This window comes from Myotis davidii, unplaced genomic scaffold (genome assembly GCF_000327345.1).
Source record: "Myotis davidii unplaced genomic scaffold, ASM32734v1 scaffold452, whole genome shotgun sequence".
Lineage (NCBI taxonomy): Eukaryota > Metazoa > Chordata > Mammalia > Chiroptera > Vespertilionidae > Myotis > Myotis davidii.
In genome coordinates, this window is record NW_006284245.1 from 493858 (window position 1) to 515877 (window position 22020).

General features: G+C 39.2%; 1 protein-coding gene across 1 annotated transcript in view; it reads left to right on the plus strand.

The window, feature by feature from the left end:
* The window catches only part of PRKDC (protein kinase, DNA-activated, catalytic polypeptide), a gene marked incomplete at its 5' end in the record, with an annotated part of 202177 nt that overhangs the window by 82641 nt on the left and 97516 nt on the right, over nucleotides 1-22020 (plus strand). Inside the window, 10 exon segments of the mRNA XM_015568649.1 lie at nucleotides 641-799; nucleotides 1848-2051; nucleotides 4798-4983; nucleotides 5354-5458; nucleotides 6840-7007; nucleotides 8886-9013; nucleotides 15747-15954; nucleotides 19951-20129; nucleotides 21519-21687; nucleotides 21926-21991. Of these exon segments, the coding sequence (XP_015424135.1) occupies nucleotides 641-799; nucleotides 1848-2051; nucleotides 4798-4983; nucleotides 5354-5458; nucleotides 6840-7007; nucleotides 8886-9013; nucleotides 15747-15954; nucleotides 19951-20129; nucleotides 21519-21687; nucleotides 21926-21991 (1572 nt within the window).

Consider the following 22020-nt stretch of genomic DNA (forward strand, 5'->3'; position numbering starts at 1 on the left):
CTGTGCGTGACAGGGGGTGGGCCCACCCCCTCCCCATCGACCCTGCCTTGAGTGTGACAGGGGGCACCCCAATCTCCCAGTTGGCCCTACCCTGAGCATGATTGAGGTTGGCATCGCAACCTCCTGATCCACCCTGCTCTGTGCATGACAGGGTGCGGTGCCCCAACCCCCCAATCGGCCCTGCTCTGAGCCCAACCAGGGGCTGCACCTAGGGATTGGGCCTGCCCTCTGCCACCCGGGAGCAGGCCTAAGCCAGCAGGGCGTTATCTCCCAAGGGGTCCCAGACTGCGAGAGGGCACAGGCCAGGCTGAGGGACCCCCTCTCCCCCCGAGTGCAGAAATTTTTCTGCACCGGGCCTCTAGTATAAATATAAAAGTAAATATAAAAATTAATGTCAAATGAAAGTAGAACAAAGTCTATTTGAGTACTTCCAGCCGCCTTCTGAAGAACTTTAGGGACTAACTGCTACTGTGCCTTGGTGGCTAGGCAGCGGCAGTGAAAAACAGCGTAGGAAGCAGTTGAGTGAAACGTTTCCTCACAGTTGGAAGGCAGTTGTCAGTGTAGGCTAACATGGAATTTTTAATTAACAAAAGGTGTGAAATTGTGTGTTTTTAATACCTTATTGTTGGTTTTATTTTAGTCTGTAGATCAGCACCACTATATTGGCACAAAGCTTCTTTCCCTGGTTTATAAAAGCATCGCTCCTGGACCCGAACGGCAGTGCCTCCCTTCCCTCGACCCCGGTTGTAAGCGATTGGCCGGCGGGCTTCTGGAGTTGGCTTTCGCTTTTGGAGGATTGGTAGGAAACACAGCCATACGCTATGCTATCCTGATAATGTGACTATGTAACTCTCATCCATTGTGTCTTTAAAAACAGTAATTTATTGGATAAGTTCTGACCTGTACAAGTACTTGAATTAATTTACATGAGCTGACTTTCTAGAAGGTTTTGGTGGTTTTTTTTTTTTTTGGTTTTTTTGTTTTGGTTTTTGTTTTTTTTGTAACAATATATATATTATTGATTTTTTTACAGAGAGGAAGGGAGAGAGATAGAGAGTTAGAAACATCGATCAGCTGCCTCCTGCACATCTCCCACTGGGGATGTGCCTGCAACCCAGGTACATGCCCTTGACCGGAATTGAACCTGGGACCTTTCAGTCCACAGGCCGACGCTCTATCCACTGAGCCAAATCGGTTTTGGCTGGTGTTTTTTTAATGAAAGAAATAGAACAGCATTCTTTTAAATTAAGGTTTTGTCTTTCGCTCTTTGCTCCCAGAAGGACTTTAGGCAGAGAACATTTTGTTACTATACAGCTGAACTGTGTTGACACAATGACCCCTCCTTCCCCTCTCCTTGGTAATTCTTCAAGGGGCTGATTCGGGAGATCCCCCGAAGGATAACTGAGTCACCACAAAAAATGTCTCCGTTCTATTGAAACTGCAGGCTGGCCCCAGCCTCTGCTGCAGAGCAGACCTGCAGCCAGTTCTGGGCATCCACTCACTGCCTTTCTTTCTCCTGCAGTAGAAGCCGCTGCTCCTTTGTCTACTTCATGTAACAAATTACATGCTTTGTCTAAAAAGACTCCTTTACTAGACTCTCCCCTCAAAGCAACAGTAAGATGTCTTGAAATTTGGGAGAAACATGAGCCAGGGAAGATCACTTTCCCAAATTAAAACTTAGAAATTGGAGACTCATTGAAATGTATTTAATTCAAATTTGAACCCTGGCCTTTAAATACCAGGCTCTTGTATGATTTTCCACTTTCAAAGTTAATAGCTACCCAAGGAGTCTTTCTGTAACATTTAAGACGTGTATTGCTGTCACCGCCCTTCCCTTATCTTCTCAGTGCGAGTGCCTGGTGAGGCTCCTCCTGGACACAGCAGAGCTGTCCATGCCGGCCTCAGGAGGGTCCCAGAGGAGCATCGTCAGCTTCTACCACGGAGAGTATTTCTACAGCTTGTTCTCAGACACCGTCAACGCTGAACTGTTGAAAAATCTAGATCTTGCCGTACTGGAGCTTATGAAATCATCTGTGGATAATCCCAAAATGGTAATGAAATTTTACTTTAAGTAAAGTTTATTTTCTTATGTAAAGTTTGTATTCCTGAAATATATTCCTAAAACAAAACAAGATTTCTTCCTGGAAGGTTTAAAGCTCTTGCCAATGCTTAACAACAAAACCAAAGGGAAAAAACAATAGCACCTTAATGAGTAGTTAATAACGGTTGTTGAAACATTGATTTTTTCCCCTAATCTCTCTAGGCCTAGTTTTGTAAGGCACGGCTATGTAGATAATGACTTTTTGTCAGACTTTGGCATTGGAGCTCATAAGCCTGTCCCGAGGCCAAGCCTGCCTGTGTTTCTCCTCCAGCCCCTCGCTGGTCCTGTTCGTTCAGGGATCATTTCCTGCACGTTCCTGCTGTAACCCACATGTCTCCTCGCATTGAACCTTTGGAGATCACTACTTCATATTCAGTTGACTCTGGTATGCTAAACTTATAACATTTTGAAATTTAACCTGGTCTGCAGACAATCAGAAACTGTTCACTGCTAGAGTGACTCCTTTAAGGGGAGAATGTATAATTCCCTACGGAGTTAAGCCTTTATTCCAAATAGTGCTTATTATCTATTTTAGGGGAATATTTTGTGATAGATTGCACTAGGGATTTGTATTTTTTAAAGTTAGAAATAAAATTATAGTAGACTCAGAAAATATAACAATTTGAGCTTTTAAACTATTCAAACTTCTGTTGATGATGATGGATAAAAATCATATGCCTTTACCTCCATCTCAGATACCTCTAAAATGACAGGAACAGGGTTAAAAAAAAAAGTACAATGTTAAAGGACACAGGGGAAAGGAAAAAGGACAAGAGTGACAACACTTTGGAGGCTGGAAGGCAAAAGCACACGTTGTCGTTAACAGACTTCAGTCCAAGAAAGCTGCAATGTGACTGACCATAGCAGTGTGCAGATGGGCAGCCAGTTGTGCTGCAGAACTCAGAAAGGGGTCCGGTTCTGGTCTTTAGGGCTGAGGTGTTTCCCCCCAGTTTGGCTTCCAGAATACAGTCTTCTAGGACTCTGCTCTCAGGCAGGATATCAGAATATTTTAACAAGACTAAGAGAAAACAAAGATACCATATATAATCACTATCCAGCCAGATCAATTTCCAGTGACCATCATGGCCAGTGAGCCCTGCCCACTGGATAGTGTTTCCGATCAGTCCCTTGACATGTACCAACAGCAAAATAATACCAAGCACCCGAGGAAGGGGACAGGCAAAGAACACGACACTTGAAGCAGAGACTATTCAGTGAGATGGAAATGTAAAAAGAAAAAAAAAGTCAGAAAGATGAGAGAAGATAGTGTATCCATGGAACAAGACTTGCTGCAGAAAACAAACATCAGAGAACAAACGAAATTGGGGAGAATTAAGCATAAGCATCAGAAATTAAAAACAAAATGGGCTGGAAGATAAAATTCAGGGACTCTCAGAAAGAGTAGAGGAGAAACGACAAAACAGAAAACAGGAGAGAAAGATGAGGAAACTTGGGATCAATGTCCAAGGTCTCGTGGCAGGGCCTCTGCCTCAGAGGGAAGACAGACTTGCACAGCTGAAGAGAATGTCCCAGAAATGAAGGCCTTGAGTGTCCAGATGGAAGAAGGCCATTGAGTGTCCAGCACAGTGTGTGCGAACAGCTGTGTATTTCTGGAAGTTCAGCACCCTGGGGTTTCACTGTTAGGAACGATCCCAACAAGCAACGATGGGAGAAAGCCTGATTACATTAAAAGGATCAGGAAATTGGGTTGCTTTGATCTCTGTAGCAGCAAAGTGGATGCTGGAAGACTGTCAGATTTCCCTCACAGTTCAGGAACGAAGATTTCCAGCATGGAGTTCTGAATCCGCCGGATGGTCAGTTATGTGTGAAAGTCAAGTGCACGTCTCAGGTGTGCCGTTTCTCAAACGAAAGTAGTTTCTGTTCGCTTTTCTCAGGGGGCTGCTGGAGAGGACTTCGCTAAGCAAGGCGGTCAGCCAAGAAAGAGAATGATGCTGGATCTGGGATGTTCACGGGCCTCGCAGAGGGTCCCCTAGTGAGACCCAGAGGGCAGTGGTCACCAGCATTTTCAGAGTGAGCGCTGGCACCCCAGAGGTGGACCTGATGGACTTCTTGATACGTTTAACTCTCTTTGGAGATTAAATTGAGAGAATTTGATGACGAATAATGGTAGGCACATGGAAAACAGTAAAGAAAGTAAACAAGTATTAACTTCAGTGACATCAAAATGTGCAAGAAAGGAAAAGTATTGGTAGCATATGACTTGGATTATTTGTGAAAGTGTTTACATTGTCATAATGATTGAAATAGTGAATATTTTCCCAGCCAAATAGAAAACACTGTTGAAAAGGTGACGGGAAAGGAAATGTGTGCATGCAATCCTGTGTGCATGTGTACTCATGTGCAGGAGTGAGGATGGGAGTGTACACGTGCAGTGCACATGTGGTGGTGATGGTGACAGAAGAAAGCTACTCCTCTGCCCATCGAGAATGCCCCTAACTAATAAATAGGAAATAGCAGTGTGAACATGATTTCATAAATGAGACACCGTATACTTTTATGGGAAAATTTATATGTTAAAGCCCTGTTCTCAAATTTGAAGAGTTGTGAAGTGAAAAGCTGTTATAGAATTAACATCTTTATTTCCCCAGAATAGCTTTGAAATGAAAGTAAATTTTGTTGTATATGTCGGTCTTAATGTTAAGAATTTGTGTTCAATCACCACGCAATTGTTTTAGGTGAGCACCGTTTTGAATGGAATGTTAGACCAGAGCTTCAGGGATCGGGCCAGTCAGAAAGACCAAGGACTGAAGCTTGTGACTGTAATTCTGCAAAACTGGAAGAAGTGTGATTTGTGGTGGGCCCAAGATTCTGCTCCTGAAAGTAAAATGGCAGTGCTGACCTTACTGGCAAAGATTCTGCAGGTATTTTGAGAGACCTTAAAATACAATTGTGTTTGTTGTTTTGGACTCCAATTTGTATTTTTAAAAATGTGATGGAGGTTTGGTAAATAAAAGGTGTTTTAACTGGACAATTGACAAATATCTTACTCGTTACACTTCTATTATTTTACTTCATTATCATTTCTTATACTTTATATTTTTAGTGTACCTTTCCATGCATTGTCTTATCAGATAGTTTTAAAGTATTTTAGAACAAGAATTGCTGACGTATTATTGAAGCCCAGGGACAAATTTATAGGTAATTTCTGAAATTAAAACATTTAAAAACTGTGTTAAGGAAATTGGCAACATGATATAGTAATGTATCATGTTTTTATTTCCTCTCCTTTAGATTGATTCATCGGTGTCTTTTAATACAAGTCACAGTGCATTCCCTGAAGTCTTTACAACATATACTAGTATACTTGCTGATTTGAAGTTGGGTCTGCATTTAAAGGTAAGTAGTAAAGGGGAAAATATATGTAATATTTTCAACAATAAAAAATTTATAAAGTAAGTAGTAAGAAGATGTTTTTTCAGATTACATTCTTCATTATTTTTCCATTTGTGCTTATTTATGTTTACTACGTTTTATAATGAAAAAATTTTAAACATTCAAAAGCCAAGAGGCTAGCACAATAAGCCGCCATGTACTTATTATCCAACCTCAATTGCCATCTGCCTGTGGGCTTGCTTGTTTCAACTGCACAGTCACTCCTACCCATCACCTTGAAGGAACCCCCTGGCATCATGTTATCTGATCTCCAAAAAGATAAGTTTAACCGGAAAAAAATTACCATACTTAGAAGAATTAACATTTGTCTTTGCATGTAGATGATTCAAATGGGCTTTTCCGAGAATTGCTGTAGTAATTAATGAATGACAGAATTTATCGTTAATCATTTTTCTATTAATACATTGCGGACGGATCACGAGAATTCTTGTGTTTTTTGTTCTAAGGCTTGTGGCCAAAAACAGGAATTCTTTAAAAAGGTTTTATCTTGTAAGAACATGTAATAAATAACTTCAAAATGCAATGGGTATTTAATTCTAAAGCATGCCTTTAACATTTATGTAAAATGTTTTTTGTACTTGTTCAACAGAAGCTTATCTGGCCACTGGGTAACGCTAGCAATAAAACTACTGGTCCGCAGTGTGTTAAGTAATATAAAATATCTTGGTAACTTTTAGTGTCAGGACATACTTTAATTTTAAAGTTCTTTAATAATTATGTTTTACACTCTAATAAAATGTGGCTTTAATGAAAACCATCTTTTTTTTTTTTCCTTTTTGAAAATCATTTTTTTTTTTACTGGATCATGAAGATTTCCTTGGAATATTCCTGTCTATGTGATTAATCACGTTTCTCATTTCTCAGTAGGAGAGAGTCTGCGAACTTACCTTCATACAAGGGATGTAGGAAACACATCCTAGTTTCTTTGAAGCTTGGTATGAAGTTTGGAGTGAGTTCTGCAAGGAATATTTGTAAATTACCCCATAGGTTATTCAAGATGTTTGTTCCACTAAAAATTTATCTAGTATATTTCTATTGGAGTCTATATTTTTAGGAGAAATACCATAGAATCATCATACAATGTCCTTTGTATTTGCATGTATAGTAGTCCTGAGTTGGCTCACTCCCTCTAGAGTAGAAGCCATGATACAGCATTGCATTCAGGTTGTTTTTTTATGTAATCTAGAAGGTATTCTGAAGTCTTTTTTTTTTTTTGAATCTATATAACATTTTATTTGCAAGCTCTTAGAAGCAGTAATTTTATTTATTCTGTAGAATCTGTAAGCCATGACTAGTACAATTTCGTATCTGCATTGCTCCACAGGGTCAAGCTATAATTCTTCTTCCATTCTTCACCAATCTTACTGGAGGCAGTCTTGAGAACCTTAAGCATGTTCTTGAAAAGATCATCATTTCTAATTTCCCTATGAAGTCTGAAGAATTTGCTCCAGGAACTCTGCAGTACAATAATTATGTGGACTTCATGAAAAAGGTTAGTTTTTAGTAGCACCAAGTAAAATGAAAACATTGATTTTTATTTATTTATTTTTTATTACATTTTGTGATGAAGAAAAGTAAGAGAAATATTCAGAATTAGAAAAGTGTTCTAACTTTAAGAATCCAATTTAATTCATTTTGAAAGCTGGGTAACTGTGGAGGCAGATGCATATCTAAATCTTTTGGAATTCACTTTCTTCCCTAATTTTAAATTGTGAAATATTTTATGTGGCTTTTCCATTGAAAGGCAAAGTCTGATTTTCCTCCCATTGTGGATGGGTTGGCCTTAAAGACTCAACAAAAGAATGCAGTGGAAGTAATGCTGTGTGACTTCCAACGCTACTTCCTGGGGCCCTTCTTTGTGGGACCCAGTCTCCATTGTGTAAGGAAGCCAAGTAGCCTCATGGAAAGACCAGTGTACAAATACCACCATCCACATAGAGTCTCTCTTCCCCATTCTTTTTATATACTGTTTTCTAAACATACAGAAAAATGGAAAGAATAGTGAAACAAGCCATTCATATTACCATCTTCTATATTGAATAGTTAGCATTCTGTCATATTTGCTTTGTTGTGTGTGTGTGTGTGTGTGTGTGTGTGTGTGTGTGTGTTGGCTGAAACATTTGCAAGTTGGTTTCAGACATCATGATACTTCATTCCTAAATACTTCAGCATGCATGTCCCATGAATAAGCCACAATACTGTTATCATACGTAAGCAAATTCACGCTCCTCTAATATCATGTGTTATGTAGTCCATATTCATATTTCTTTAGATGCCCCATGTTGAGCTGTGTTTTTTCAAACCGGGACCTAATTAATGATTGCATTGAATTGTCATGTCTCTCATATCATTTAATCTAGAACTACTTCACCCTATTTTTTTAATTTTTCGTGACATTGAATTTTTGGAAGAAACCAGAGTACTACTCTTGGCTGTTGGCCCATCTTTGTTTTATTATTTCCTTGGGGTGTTCTTTAACTTGTCCCTAATCCTCTGCATTTCCTCTAAACTGGAGTGAGGCCTAAAGATCGGTCATGAGATTCAGGCTAATCGTTTTGGCAACAGTAGCACATCAGGAGGCCAATCGTGTCACTGTCCCATTGTTAATTGCCTCAAGTCTTGTGGCCTGGTTAAGGTGGTAACTGCCTCAGTTCTCTATTGAACACAAGGTAAAATTGAGTATATCCCCTAGAAAGAAGAACAAATAGACATTGAGATGGAAGTTGGGAGAGTAAAGAGCAGAATGTTATATGAGCAGCCTAGACATCTGTAAACGTAAGATGGTATTGAAAGACACACATCTCCAGAATAAAAGACTCCACACCACAGAGTACCTAGAATGGTGAAGGGAAATAACCTCAGCGAAGGCCCATAATTATGGAATTTTAGAACCTTAGGATAAAGAGAAAATCCTAAAAGTTGTTAGAGGGAAAAATGTCTGCAAAACCCCTAAAATCAAAATTCAAACATTTAACAAAATTATTTTATTTGTAACATTTATTATATCTGCAAAAATGACTAAAATATTAGTGTTTCTTTTTTAAAAATATTTTTTTATCTCTTTCAGAGAGAGAGAGAGAGAGAGATCAGTAATGAATGAGACTGGCTGCCTCCTGCATGCCCCACATTGGAGATCAAGCCCACAACCCGGGCATGTGCTCTAACTGGGTATTGAACCTGACCTCCTGGTGCAGGTGGACGTTCACTACAGAGCCATGTTGGCCAGGAAGTATTTCTTAATTCTCTGTGAAATTCTGTTATAATCTCTCTATATATTATTAGAACTGTTAAATACAAAACAAAAATGAAAATCCAACAAAATTATTATTATCATTATTGTTATGTCTTTTGTCTTTTGTTGTTGTTGCAGTTTTTAGATGCATTGGAATTATCTCAAAGTCCTACATTGTTGCAGTTGATGACAGAACTTCTTTGTCGAGAACAGCAACACATTATGGAAGATTTATTTCAATCCACTTTCAAAAAGATTGCCAGAAAGTAAGTCATTCTATTCTAGTCTGGGATGCCAGGAACCATATACGTTATGTTTCTGAGGAAAATTCATCTTCTCTGTTTCAAAAAAAAGTTGGGTGACAATTACACTCAACTCTTACAACTAAATTTTATTTTGTTTTTTGTAAGAAATAAAAAGATTTTTATCTTGACAGTTTCAAACATACTCAGAGGTGAAAGTAAAACTATGAATGATTCTTCAGATTAAACAAGCGTCAGCATTTCCCAGCTTCATCACCCCTCTTATGCCTGGGTTCTTTATTCAGCACGTTTTTGAGATTCATCCATGATGTAGCATGAATTAGTAACTTACTTCTTTTTATTGGCTTTTAAAAAAAATTAAATGACATTTCTAAATAACCCTTGCATCAAAAAAGAAATAAGGGAAATCAAATCATATTTTGATCTGAATAGATAAAGCATATCCAGATATCTGCAATGCAGCGAAAGCAGGGCTTAAAGGAGAATTTATGTCTTTTAATGCCTATATGAAAAAATAAGAAAGATCCTGAATTCACAAACTAAACTTTCACATTAAAATCTAAAAATAAAACTTAGAATGAAGGCAAGCTGAAGGAAAGGAATAATAAAGATTAGAGTGGCCCTGACCGGTTTGGCTCAGTGGATAGAGCATCGGCCTGCAGACTGAAGGGTCCTGGGTTCGATTCCAGTCAAGGGCATGTACCTTGGTTGCGGGCACATCCCCAGTAGGGGGTGTGCTGGAGGCAGCTGGTCGATGTTTCTCTCTCATTGATGTTTCTGACTCTCTATCCTTCTCCCTTCCTTTCTGTAAAAAATCAATAAAATACATTTAAAAAAAAATTAAAAAAAAGATTAGAATGAAAGTTAATGAAATTGAAATCAGAGAAATGGTGAAGAAAAATAATGAAACTAATAATTGTTCTTTGAAATGAAACAGTCATCACAGAGAACCACCTGAAGACTAAACAGAATTTCTGTTACTAAGGCTATAAAGAAGAAGCCATGTTGAGACTGGTAGGTGGGAGGGAGATATGAAATGGGCAGGTCCCACACCTATGGTGTGATGGTTAAGAAACAGGAGGGGTATCTCTGCTGAGGAGGTCCCCCTGAGTGGGGGTTCCAGCCCCACACTCAGTTCTCCAACCCAGGGTGTCATTGCTGAGGGAGTCCCCACAATATCTGGCTGTGAAAACCAGTGGGATTGCATTCAAGAAAGACTAAGGACTTGTGGGAGACTAAGACGTAGGTCTCAAGGAGACCATGCAGAGTGGTGGGAATATTTCAGGAGGTACTAAATTAACTAACTTCAGGGTGAGGGCTGGAGCGGGAGGGGCAAGAGCAGTTCTCTCTGGGGACAAAAGCATTGGCGCCATTGTTTCTTTGGAGAGCTATCCTCCCACCCAGCTGTGCTGGTACAGGCAGGCACTAAATCTCAGCTCTCCATTAACATTGCTAACACTGTTCACCCTGCCCTGGTGATTTCCTGACACCCTGCCCAACCCATATTGTTCACCTGGTCGGAGCCTTTTCCACCGTCTCCTTTACACAAGTGGCCTGCCTTAGCTCTGCACACTTCCCCTAAATCTCATGGTCGAAAAACCCCAACAAGCATCCACTGGCATTGTAACTTGCTAAGCAGCCAAAGCCCAGCGCAAGGAGCAGTCGCCCTCAGTTTGCATTGTAACTCCCATCACGTGGCCCGATCCCTGGCATAAGCAACAGCCAGTCTGGGTCAGGAATGAAGCTTCAGCAAAGCAGCCACAAGGCTGGCACAAGTGGCAGCTGCCTCCACTCATACCATGGTGCCCATCAAAAGGGCCCAAGCCCACAGGCGGCAGTGATCTGGGTTGCCTGAGTAGCCTCCACAGGCACCTCCAAGACAAGGAAGAGCAGCAACCAACTGCAGATGACTGTAGCTCCTACCAAAAGGCTCCAGCAGCGGGTGGCCTTGGCCTGCACTGAAGCACCTCCCAAGAGGCTCTAGAATGAGCACATGCAGTGTCCCTCTTCAGACCACACCAGAGCACCCCCAACCAGCTTTACCAATGACATACCCGAAAGGCAGACTTGATGGCACCAGAGCACGGCTAAAGCCATTGCTGTTCTGTCGGGTCAGTCTCCAAACAACTGCTCATCTGCTCTAGTTACAACCAGCCCTGAACGTGGTCGCCCTGAGGTTCAACCCAACTTACTGATGTGCCAATGGCAATTGAGGCTCAACTACAACAGGAGGAAACAGACCCACATAGCAGACACCCCTAGAGCACCTGGCAGGTGACCAGGGAGAATGCACTACTTGGCCTCACAAGACATCCTCTCCATAAGCCTACTTTGTCAAGACTGGGAGACATGGCAGAACTACCAAAAAATAGAAATATTCATGGACTCAGTTCAAAATGAAGAGATAGAAATTTGTATCTAATGAAAGAATAGGACAAATATCTTCAGAAAAAGAACTGAACTATTAGATACAGAGGTCAAAATAATGGTAATAAGGATACCATAAACAACTGGGACTCCATCAAACTAAAATGTTTTTGCACAGCAAAGGAAACCATCAACAAATTGACAACCTACTGAGTGGCAGAAGAGACTCACCAATGATGCATCTCATAAGAAGTTAGTATCTAAATTTTATAAAGAATGCATACAACTGAACTCCAAAAAAACCTCAAAACAGTCTAATTTAAAAATGGGCAGAGGACACGAATAGACATTTCTCCAAAGAGGACATACAGATGACCAATAGACATGAAAACATGCTGAATGTCACTAATAATCAAAAAAATGCAAATTCACTCCACAGTGAGATTTCACTTTACACCTGTCAGAATTGCTATAATCAATAAATCAACAAACAAGTGTTAGCAAGTATGTGGAGAAAAGCAAACAGATAAAGTTAGAGAGATAAAGACCAATACCATGTGATTTTACTTATATGTTGAATCTAAAGAGCAAAATAAGCTAACAAAATTGAAACGGACTTATAGATATACAGGAAACAGACTGATCTTTGCCACAGAGTGTGGGGGTTTGGAGGACTGCATGAAGAGGTATAGGGATTAACTACAAGTAGGGGAGAGGAACCAAGATGGTGGCATAAGTACACACTTGTACTTGCTGCCTTGCACAACCACATCAAACTACAACTAAAAGACAAAACGGATATCATCCAGAACCATGGGAAGGCTGGCTGGGTGGAAATTCTACAACTAGAAAGAAAGAGAAAAGCACATTGAAACTGGAAGGAGGTGCAGAGGTGCGGAAGTGCAGAGGTACAGAGGCGTGCATGGAAATGGGCTGGCAACAGGGCACGCTGTTGTCTTTTTTAATTGGGAGGGAGATACACCTCCCAATTGCTCTGAAATCCAGTTCCAGGTGAGACTCTGGGGACCCAGACTCATATGGGGAGAAACTGGACTGTTGGACATCGGGCCGGAACACGAGGGCGGCTTTCTCGCAGAGGTGCTTGCAGCGATTATTGTTCCTGCACGGGGCCACAGGACACAGAGACCCCGGGACCTCTCTGAGACAGAGCAGACTGGTAGCTATTGCCGTTTGCTCTGCTCTGATGATTCCCTGAGACCCTGCCCCACCCAATTTACAACCCCACCCAAGCTGTGAGCAGAGGCTTTTGCATATGAATGGCCTGTTCTTTTGCAATCTAAAACCTAACAAACTGCAGCTGGGTCAGAGAGGCCAAAGCTTCCAAAAGAAGCCCTAGACAGCAGCCTGCATTGCTTCACAGCTTATCTCACTGTAGACACAGCTGATTCTCACAGCCAATTGGCCTCATGGTCAATTCCTTCCAGTGATACCAACAGCAATCAAAGACTTAACTACAACAAGACTGTGCACACAGCCCACAAAGGGGTGCACCAAGAGTGTCCACCTCAGGTAATTAGGGAGGCTGAGCCACTGGGCCCTATAGGACACATAGCACACAAAGCCACTTTATCAACACAAGGAAGCATAAAAAAACGGAGACAAAGAAACATGTCACAAATGAAAGAAATGGAGGAAAGCAACCTACTGGATATAGAGTTCAAAACCACGGTTATAAGGTTACTCAAGAATCTTCTAGAAACCTCTGAGAAATTTAGTGAGACCCTCAAGGATATGAAAAAGGACCAATTAGAGATTAAGCATACACTAACTGAAATAAAGAATAATATACAGAGATCCAATGGCAGACTAGAGACCCCCAAGAATCAACTCAAAGATTTGAAATACAAAGAAGCAAAAAACACCCAACCGGAAAAAAAGAATCCAAAATATGAAGATAGTGTAAGGAGCCTCTGGGACAACTTCAAGCTTACCAACATCTGAATTATGGGGGTGCCAGAAGAAGAGAGAGAGCAAGATATTGAAAACCTATTTGAAGAAATAATGACAGAAAACTTCCCCTACCTGTTGAAAGAAATACCTGTTGAAGGAAATAGACTTACAAGTCCAGGAAGCCCAGAGAATCCCAAACAAGAGGAATCCAAAGAGGACCACACCAAGACACATCAAGACACATCATAATTAAAATGCCAAGAGCAAAAGACAGAGAGAATCTTAAAAGCAGCAAGAGAAAAACAGTTAATTACCTACAAGGGAGTACCCATACGACTGTCAGCTGATTTCTCAACAGAAACCATGCAGGCCAGAAGGGAATGGCAAGAAATACTCGAAGTGATGAATAGCAAAGACCTACAACCAAGATTACTCTACCCAGCAAAGCTTCAAAGATATGAAGAAGCTAAAGGAGTACCAAACTAGTATTATATGAAATGCTGAAGGGTATTCTTTAAGAAGAGGAAGAAGAAGAAAAAGGTAAAGATAAAAATTATGAACAACAAGTGACAACAAATACATATCTGTCAACAAGTGAATCAAAAAATCAAGTGAATCAACAATCTGATGTATAGAATAAACTGGTGAATATAATAGAATCAGGGGCATAGAATGGGAGTGGACTGACAGTTCTTGGGGGGAATGGGCTGTGGGGGGTGAAGGAAGAGACTGGACAAAAATCATACACCTATAGACGAGGACAGTTGGGGGTGGGTAAATCATGGGGTTGGGTGGAAACCAGGTGGGGGGGAACAACTGTAACAATCTGAACAATAAAGATTTATTATTAAAAAAAGAACTACAAGTAAGTAGTTCTTATTTTCCTTGGATGTTAAGTATAGCATAGGGAATATACTCATTAATATTGTAATAACTATGTACAGTGCAATGTGGGTACCTGAAATATTGATGGACCCCACTGTAAAGTATATGATTGTTTAATGAGTTTCATGCTGTACATATGAAGCCAATAAAATAATATTGAATGTAAACTAATTGAAAAAATTTTAAATGACACCGAATCACTCTGTGTATATGTCATTTTGTATTTTGCCAATAATTCTTTGGAATGGAATCCTAACATAGAAGTTAAATGCATCTGTAATTTTGCTAGACGTTACCTTCTTTTGGGGCTATATTTGTATTCCCTACAGCAATGTATGAGAATGCTTATCTTATCACAGTTTTGACAATAGAGTATATTGTCAAATATTTAGATTTCTTCCAATTTTTTATTTTAGAAAAACTCTCAATGTTGCTCTAATTTGAGTTAAATTTCTTATGTGTGAATAGAGCATATACTCATATATTTAATGGTCATTTGCATTTACATTTCAGTAAATAATCTGTTGGCCCATTTTTTAAATCAATTTTTTTATTTGTATGATTTGGATGTTTTAGGGCTGTTCATCTCTACTGTGCTGAATATAGGAAGAGCCTCAAGAGAATTTAAGTCTAAGACAGTGACCAAATGAATATAACAAAATCCCATGTGTCAACTGGTAGTGTCCTGTAACCTTAAAATTTTATGATTGAATTGCCTTCTGAATCTAATATTTTTGCTCTGATTCATATCTAACTTCTCAGCATTGGGATTTTAGGATTGGAAAGGATTGTAATGTTTGTTTACTCCTAACCTCTCATTTTTATAGGTGAAGAAACTAACTGTAGTCTTAATTTTATAGATTTATAGATAATTCCTTATAGGAGATTATTCAGATATCTGATTTCCAACATTAGAAAATAAAGGGCCAGCTAAATATATCTCTATATAGCAAATAAGAATGGCATTTCATTATGAGGAAGGGACTAGAATTTTAAAATCATAATTCATGAGTTTTAGATTCTGTAAATGTGATCATCTTTAGGTCTAGACTTTCTCAAATTCTTTTATTTAAAAATATATATATATTTTATTGATTTTTTACACAGAGGAAGGGAGAGGGACAGAGAGCTAGAAACATTGATGAGAGAGAAACATCGATCAGCTGCCTCCCACACACCCCACACCAGGGATGTGCCCGCAACCAAGGTACATGCCCCCGACCGAAATTGAACATGGGACCCTCCAGTCCGCAGGCCGACGCTCTATCCACTGAGCCAAACTAGTCAGGGCAGGGCTCAAATTCTTTTAGATGTTCTCTAGAGACCAGATTTGAGAAGAAATGAAAAAAAATTCTTTTTCCTAATGCCTAAATTTGTCATGAAGATTTCTTGGTATGAGTAAAATTATATGATTTATGTACAAATACTTTTTTATTACTTTTTAAAAATATATATGATCTTTAAATGTTTTTTTCTAACTTGTAATCATTGGCAATTTGCTTATTGTGTAGTAGGCACTCATTAAGTATTTGTTCAAAGCATACCTGCTTATATAATTTTCTTTTTTTCTTAGGAGTTCATGTGCCACACAGTCCAGCCTTCTGGAAAGTGTCTACAAAATGTTCAGGAAGGAGGACCTACTTTCAAGTAACATTCGCCAAGCATTTGTAGACCGTTCTCTTCTCACTCTGCTATGGCACTGTAGCCAGGATGCTCTGAGAGAGTTTTTTTGCAAAATTGTGGTGGATGCCACTGACATGTTGAAGTCCAGATTTACAAAGGTATCATACATCTGTTATTCATGAAATGTTAATAAGAATTGACAGGTCGCCCTGATCAATGTCATTAGAAACTGCCATGTGGGGGCTTCAGATCAAGATGGTGACATAGATAAATGTGATCCTTGCATCCTCCCACAACTACATCAAAATTACAACTAAACTACAGAACAGCCACATTCAATGTTCATGAATAAACGAATGGATAAAGACGAAGTGGAGCATACATACAGTGGAATATGACTCAGCCATACAAAAGAAAGAAATCTTGCCCAATTCAACAACATGGATGGACCTAGAGGGTATTGTGTTGAGTGAAATAAGTCAGGGAAAAATACCATATGATTGCACTCTTATGTGGAATCCAAAAAAACACACAAAATAAACAAGCAGACCAGAAACAGACTCATAGATACAGAGCACTTTTTTTTAATGTGTATTTTTATTGATTTCAGAGAGGAAGGGAGAGGGATAGAGAAATAGAAACATCAATGATAAGAATCATTGATTGTCTGCCTCCTGCATGCCCCCCACTGGGAGGGATCAAGCCAGCAACCCCAGCACATGCCCCCAGCTGGAATCGAACCTGGGATCCTTCAGTCCACAGGCCAACGCTCTATCCACTGAGCCAGACCAGCCAGGGCGATACAGAGCACTTTTGATTGTTGCCAGATAGGAGAGGGGTTAGGGGATAGGTGGAAAGGAGATGGGATTAAGAAGTACAAATTGGTAGTTAGAGACTAGTCATGGGGATGTAAAGTATAGCCAAGGGAATATAGTCAGTAATAGTGTGATAATTATGTATGGTGTTAGATGGGTACTAGATTTATTAGAGTGGTTACTTCATAAGTTATATAAATTTCTAATTCACTGGCTTGTATACCTGGAACTAATATAATATTGCACATCAAGTGTAATTGAAAAAGAAAATATTATTTTAAAAAACTGCCATGTGTTCAGTCAAAGGGTTTCTGTTGCTCAAGGAGCATTATTTTTGCATTTAGATAACAATCTGTGGTTAAATCGGATCTCTATTTGTTTCCTGTGGTAACAAGTTACCACAAACGTGGCTCAGAACAGCAGAACTCATTCTCTTAGTTTTGGAAGCCATCAACAAGAAATCAGTTTTATTGGGCTGAAATCAAGGTCTGGCCCGGGCTGTGCTTGCTTTAGAGAATCTATTCCTTTCCTCTTCCGGATTCCTGAGGCTTTTAGCGATCTTTGGCTTGTGGCTGCATCACTCCTGTCTCTGCTTATGTGGTCACATTGCCACCTCCTTTTTGTCTAAACTCTCTCTCTCTGCCTCCATCTTATAAATATATCATTGCATTTAGGGCCCAGTTAGAATAATATCAGGGTCCTTTACTTAATTTCATCTGTATAATCCTTTTTTCTCCAGTAAAGTACAGATTCTAGGGATGGAGCATGGATATCTTTTAGGGGCTGTTGTTCACCCTAACACTATTCACCTGCCCAAGTGTTTGCACTTGCCAAATAAGTTTATTCCATCCCAACATCCCCCAAAGTCTAACTCATTACAGCATCAACTCTTTAGTGCAAAATCTCATTGAAATATTATCAGCTCAAAGTTCAAACCCTCATCATATAAATCAGGTATGGATGGGATTCTGGGTATGATCCCCTTTGAGGCAAAATTCTATCTGTGGATCTGTGAAACTAGAGAACAGTTTGCTTCCATAATACAGTGGTGGGACCGGCATCGGATGATAGTTATAGATATTCATATTCCAAGAACAGAAAATGGACGAAAGAAAGGAGTTAGTGTTTGAAAGCAATCTCAGAAGTCAGCAAGCCAAATGCTATTCGGTTTCAAGACCAGAAATCATGCTCTGTGGCCTGACGCTCTTCCCTCTGGACCAAAGGCTCCATCTTGAGTTATTCTTTTTCCTTGAAGGGCAGCATATGCTCGCAGCTGAGTAGTTTTATCAATGTGTTTTCTTGCCTGTAGATTTTTTTTTCTCATTCCATCTCAGTGTTTCCTCTGGTATTCACCCAGAAACCTATGGCTGTCTTACATGTCTGGAGATTTACTCCACAGATATTTGCAGGATAGTCTCACCTCTGTTCCTGGTCCATGAGTCACAGGCTTAACTTTTTCAGCTGTAGTCAAAGATTGTCCTTAGTCTTTTCTCCAGCGCACACTTTCCTAACAGTGAATCTTCTGTTGTTAGCATCTTTCACAATCTGGATAGGCAGAGAATTTCCCAAGTTATCAAGTTCTGGTTCTTTTTGCTTAACAATTCTTACCTCAATTTATGTCTGTACCTCACATTTTATTAGAAGCATAAAGAAGGAACCAGGCAGCACCTTCAACAAATTTGTTTGTAAAGCTTCTCAGTTAACACATTGCAGACGGATCTCGAGAATTCTCGTGTTTTCTGTTCTAAGGCTTGTGGCCAATCATGATATTGAGTGGGGGGTGGGGGGCGATAAGAGATCAACCGAAGGACTTGTATGCATGCATATAAGCATAACCAATGGACACAAGACACTGGCGGGGAGGGGAGGCTGGGGGGAGGTCAAGGGGGAAAAAACGGAGACATGTAATACTCTTTGTAATATTTTAAGCAATAAAAAAAGTTTAAAAAAACTTATTCAAAATGCAAAAAAAAGAGAAGATATTAGTTTGTAAGAACATGTAATAAATAACTTCAAAATGCAATGGGTATTTAATTCTAAAGCATGCCTTTAACATTTCTGTAAAATGTTTTCTGTACTCGTTCAGTAGAAACTTAACTGGCCACTGGGTAACGCCAGCAATAAAACTTCTGGTCCTCAATGTGTTAAATACTCAGTTGCATAGCTTATAAGTTCTGCTTTCTGCACAACTATAGACTAGTATTCAACCAAGTTTTCTGACACTATTTAACCAGGATCTCGTTTCCTTCAGTTAGCAAAAATATGTTTCTTATTTCCTTTTGAGACTTCACCAGCAACTACTTAATGTCCGTATTTCTACCAAAAATAGTTTATCATGACTGAGATATTCCCTCCAATAAGACAATATTGGCTTTCTTTCCCATTTCTTCACTTCCTTTTGAGCCCTTACCACTAATGCCTTTAATGTCGATATTTCTACCAACAATCTCTACAAGTCAATCTAGGCTTTTTCTGTCAGGAGCCCCCAACTCTTAGTTCCAAAATGTGTTTTAGTTTTGTGAATCTGCTGTAGCAAATTACCATAAACTTGGAGGCTTAGAACAACAGGAATTTATTCTCTCACAGTTTTAGAGGCCAGAAGTCCCAAACCAGTTCCACTGAATCAAAGTCAAGGTGTGGCAAGGGCCACACTTGCCCCAGCAGCTCTGAGTACTCATTCCTTGCCTCTTCCAGCTTGACTTGTGACTGCACTACTCTAGTCTCTGCCTCTATTGTCACTTTGCTTTTCCTGCCTATCTTATCTCCTTCGAGATCCCTCTTACTACATGTGGTTTTATTTGGGGTCCACATGAAATATCAGAATTATATCCCCATGTTAAGATCCTTAACTTAATCACATTTGCAAACTCATTTTTTTTTTTTTGGCCTTATGAGGTTTTATTCACATATTTCAGGGATTGGAGTGTGAATAACTTTTGGGGTTTGGAGACATTTAGAGTTTGCAGAATACTATTGGGAATGTTGTAAATACCCAAATGGCAAACTGTTAATATACATAGTTGAAAATTTTGTTTTCTAATAATTGAATTTTTTACTGCTATCATTATACCATCAATAAGATTTTATGCAAAACTTGTATACTCATACTCTAAGATCACTATTTGGACATTGTGCATTATTTTATGCTGCACTGAATATAACACATCAATATTTATATCCCTGTTTTAGACCCTGGGCTGTCTCTCATTGAAGTGATTTAACATTTTTGCTGGAATTACTTTCTATATAAAGGGCATTAAGTATTAAATTTGATATAGTCTGTAAAGTATTTTTCATGTTTGATAAGATCAAAGATAATTATTTGCTTCCTTTTCTTAGCTAAACGAATCTACCTTTGATACGCAAATCACCAAGAAGATGGGCTATTATAAAATATTAGAGGTGATGTATTCTCGTCTTCCAAAAGATGATGTTCACTCTAAAGAATCCAAAATTAATCAAGTTTTTCATGGCTCCGGTGTAACAGAAGGAAATGAACTTACAAAGACACTTATTAAGTAAGGTTTTAGTTACTTTTATGTTGTATTTGATATAATATTTTTGATAAATATTTTTATTCATATACATAATATGAATGTAATCTAACTTTTTAAGTTTGTTTAAATACTGAATTTTATAGTTTTCTTACTTACAACCTTCTTAAATGGACTTTAGTTTGTTATTGAGTAACATGCTTATGTTTTATAAAGAACAAAAATCTTTTTTTCAACTCTTTTTTCCTTTCAATTTAAACCTCAATAGCTTTATATATTTTTGGTGATATCACATACAGTAAGAAGGAATTTGGTATATTTTATTATTTTCTATTATTTGAAATTAAAGGAGTGTTAAACGTTTTTAAGGAGACATTTTACAAAACACGAAGTAATCAAATACATTTTCTTTAAAAACAGCCTTCTACTGAAGTTACTTCTTAGTAAATATTGAACACACACATTGATTGACATGTCCAATTTTGCATATTCAGAACAAACATAGCATCCTTACTTTATCTTCTCAGTCTATGACAGGCCCACCCAAGTCTCATTTGCAAAACCAAGACTTGGGAGTTGTAGTTTATTTTTCCTTCACCTACCCTATCGGTCACCAGTGGATTTTTAATCTCCTCAGTATTTCCGAAACCACTGCCTTTATTTCATTCCCCTTCGCGCAGCCTTGTTGGGTCTGCTGTTCTTCAGTGAACACTCTAGTAGTCTCCTTCATAATTATTCTCCCTGCTCCTAGGATTGTCTCTCTCAACTCTGATTGTGTAACTTCCCTGCCTAAAACCCTTTTAAGGAACCTCATCTTCAGTAGCAGGGTTGACAAACTTTTTTTTGCAAAGGGCCTGATAGTAACTATTTTTTGCTTTGCGGACCATCAATGCAACTGCTACCCAAAATCAACCATAAATAGCATGTACACTAATGGGCACGGCTGTGTTCCAGTACAGCTCCTTATGGCGGTGAGCTCTTCTGGGAATGCACCTTCCACTTGCTGCTAGCCGCTGTTTTACATTCCGTCCTTGGCACACACCGTGCAGTTTATCCCTTGTTATGAGTGACCCTCTTCTCTCTGCTTCTGCTGCCTGCGTATATTTCCCTTTGGCTACTTTATAATTTGAAACTCATATATTTTCTCTTAAAGCCTTTCTTCTTGGCTTCTTTTGCTGGACTGCCTTCTGTCCTCCTTTCTTCCATTTCTTACCTTTCTGTGCTTGTAGCTCTCTGCTTATTGCAGTGGTGAAATCCCGGGACAGGGACTTGCTCGTCTTCTAGTCCCAGGGCCCAGTACTCAGTTGGGCAAAAACCTGAACTGAATTGAAGTCCTGTTGTCTGGCATTGTTGGACTTGAGCACCGATTTCCTTGTCACACGAATTAATTTTTAACCTGGATCTCCTCTGCAGACTGTGCTATGATGCGTTTACAGAGAACATGGCTGGTGAGAATCAATTGCTGGAGAGGAGAAGACTGTACCATTGTGCTGCCTACAACTGTGCCATTTCTCTTATCTGCTGTGTCTTTAATGAATTAAAATTTTACCAAGGTTTTCTGTTTAGTGAAAAACCAGAAAAGGTAGGCCTTTCCTGATCTGTTTAATATTGCTATCATTACAGGATTTCAAAAGTTAGATTACATCAATTAAAGTTATATCATAATTTGCACCTTCTTATAAAACTGTAGATGTAATTCTTTTAGTTCCTCATATATATAAAGCTGAAGTGCTTCTCCATGAGTTACTAATTTTGTAGTAACATCAGTAGTAAGGATCTCCACCACTCAGATATTTTTCTGCGATCCTTTGAATTCACAGAACTTGCTTATCTTTGAAAATCTGATAGACCTGACCCGCTGCTATACATTTCCTGTGGAAGTGGAGGTGAGTGAAATTTTTCAGTGGTGTTTCTA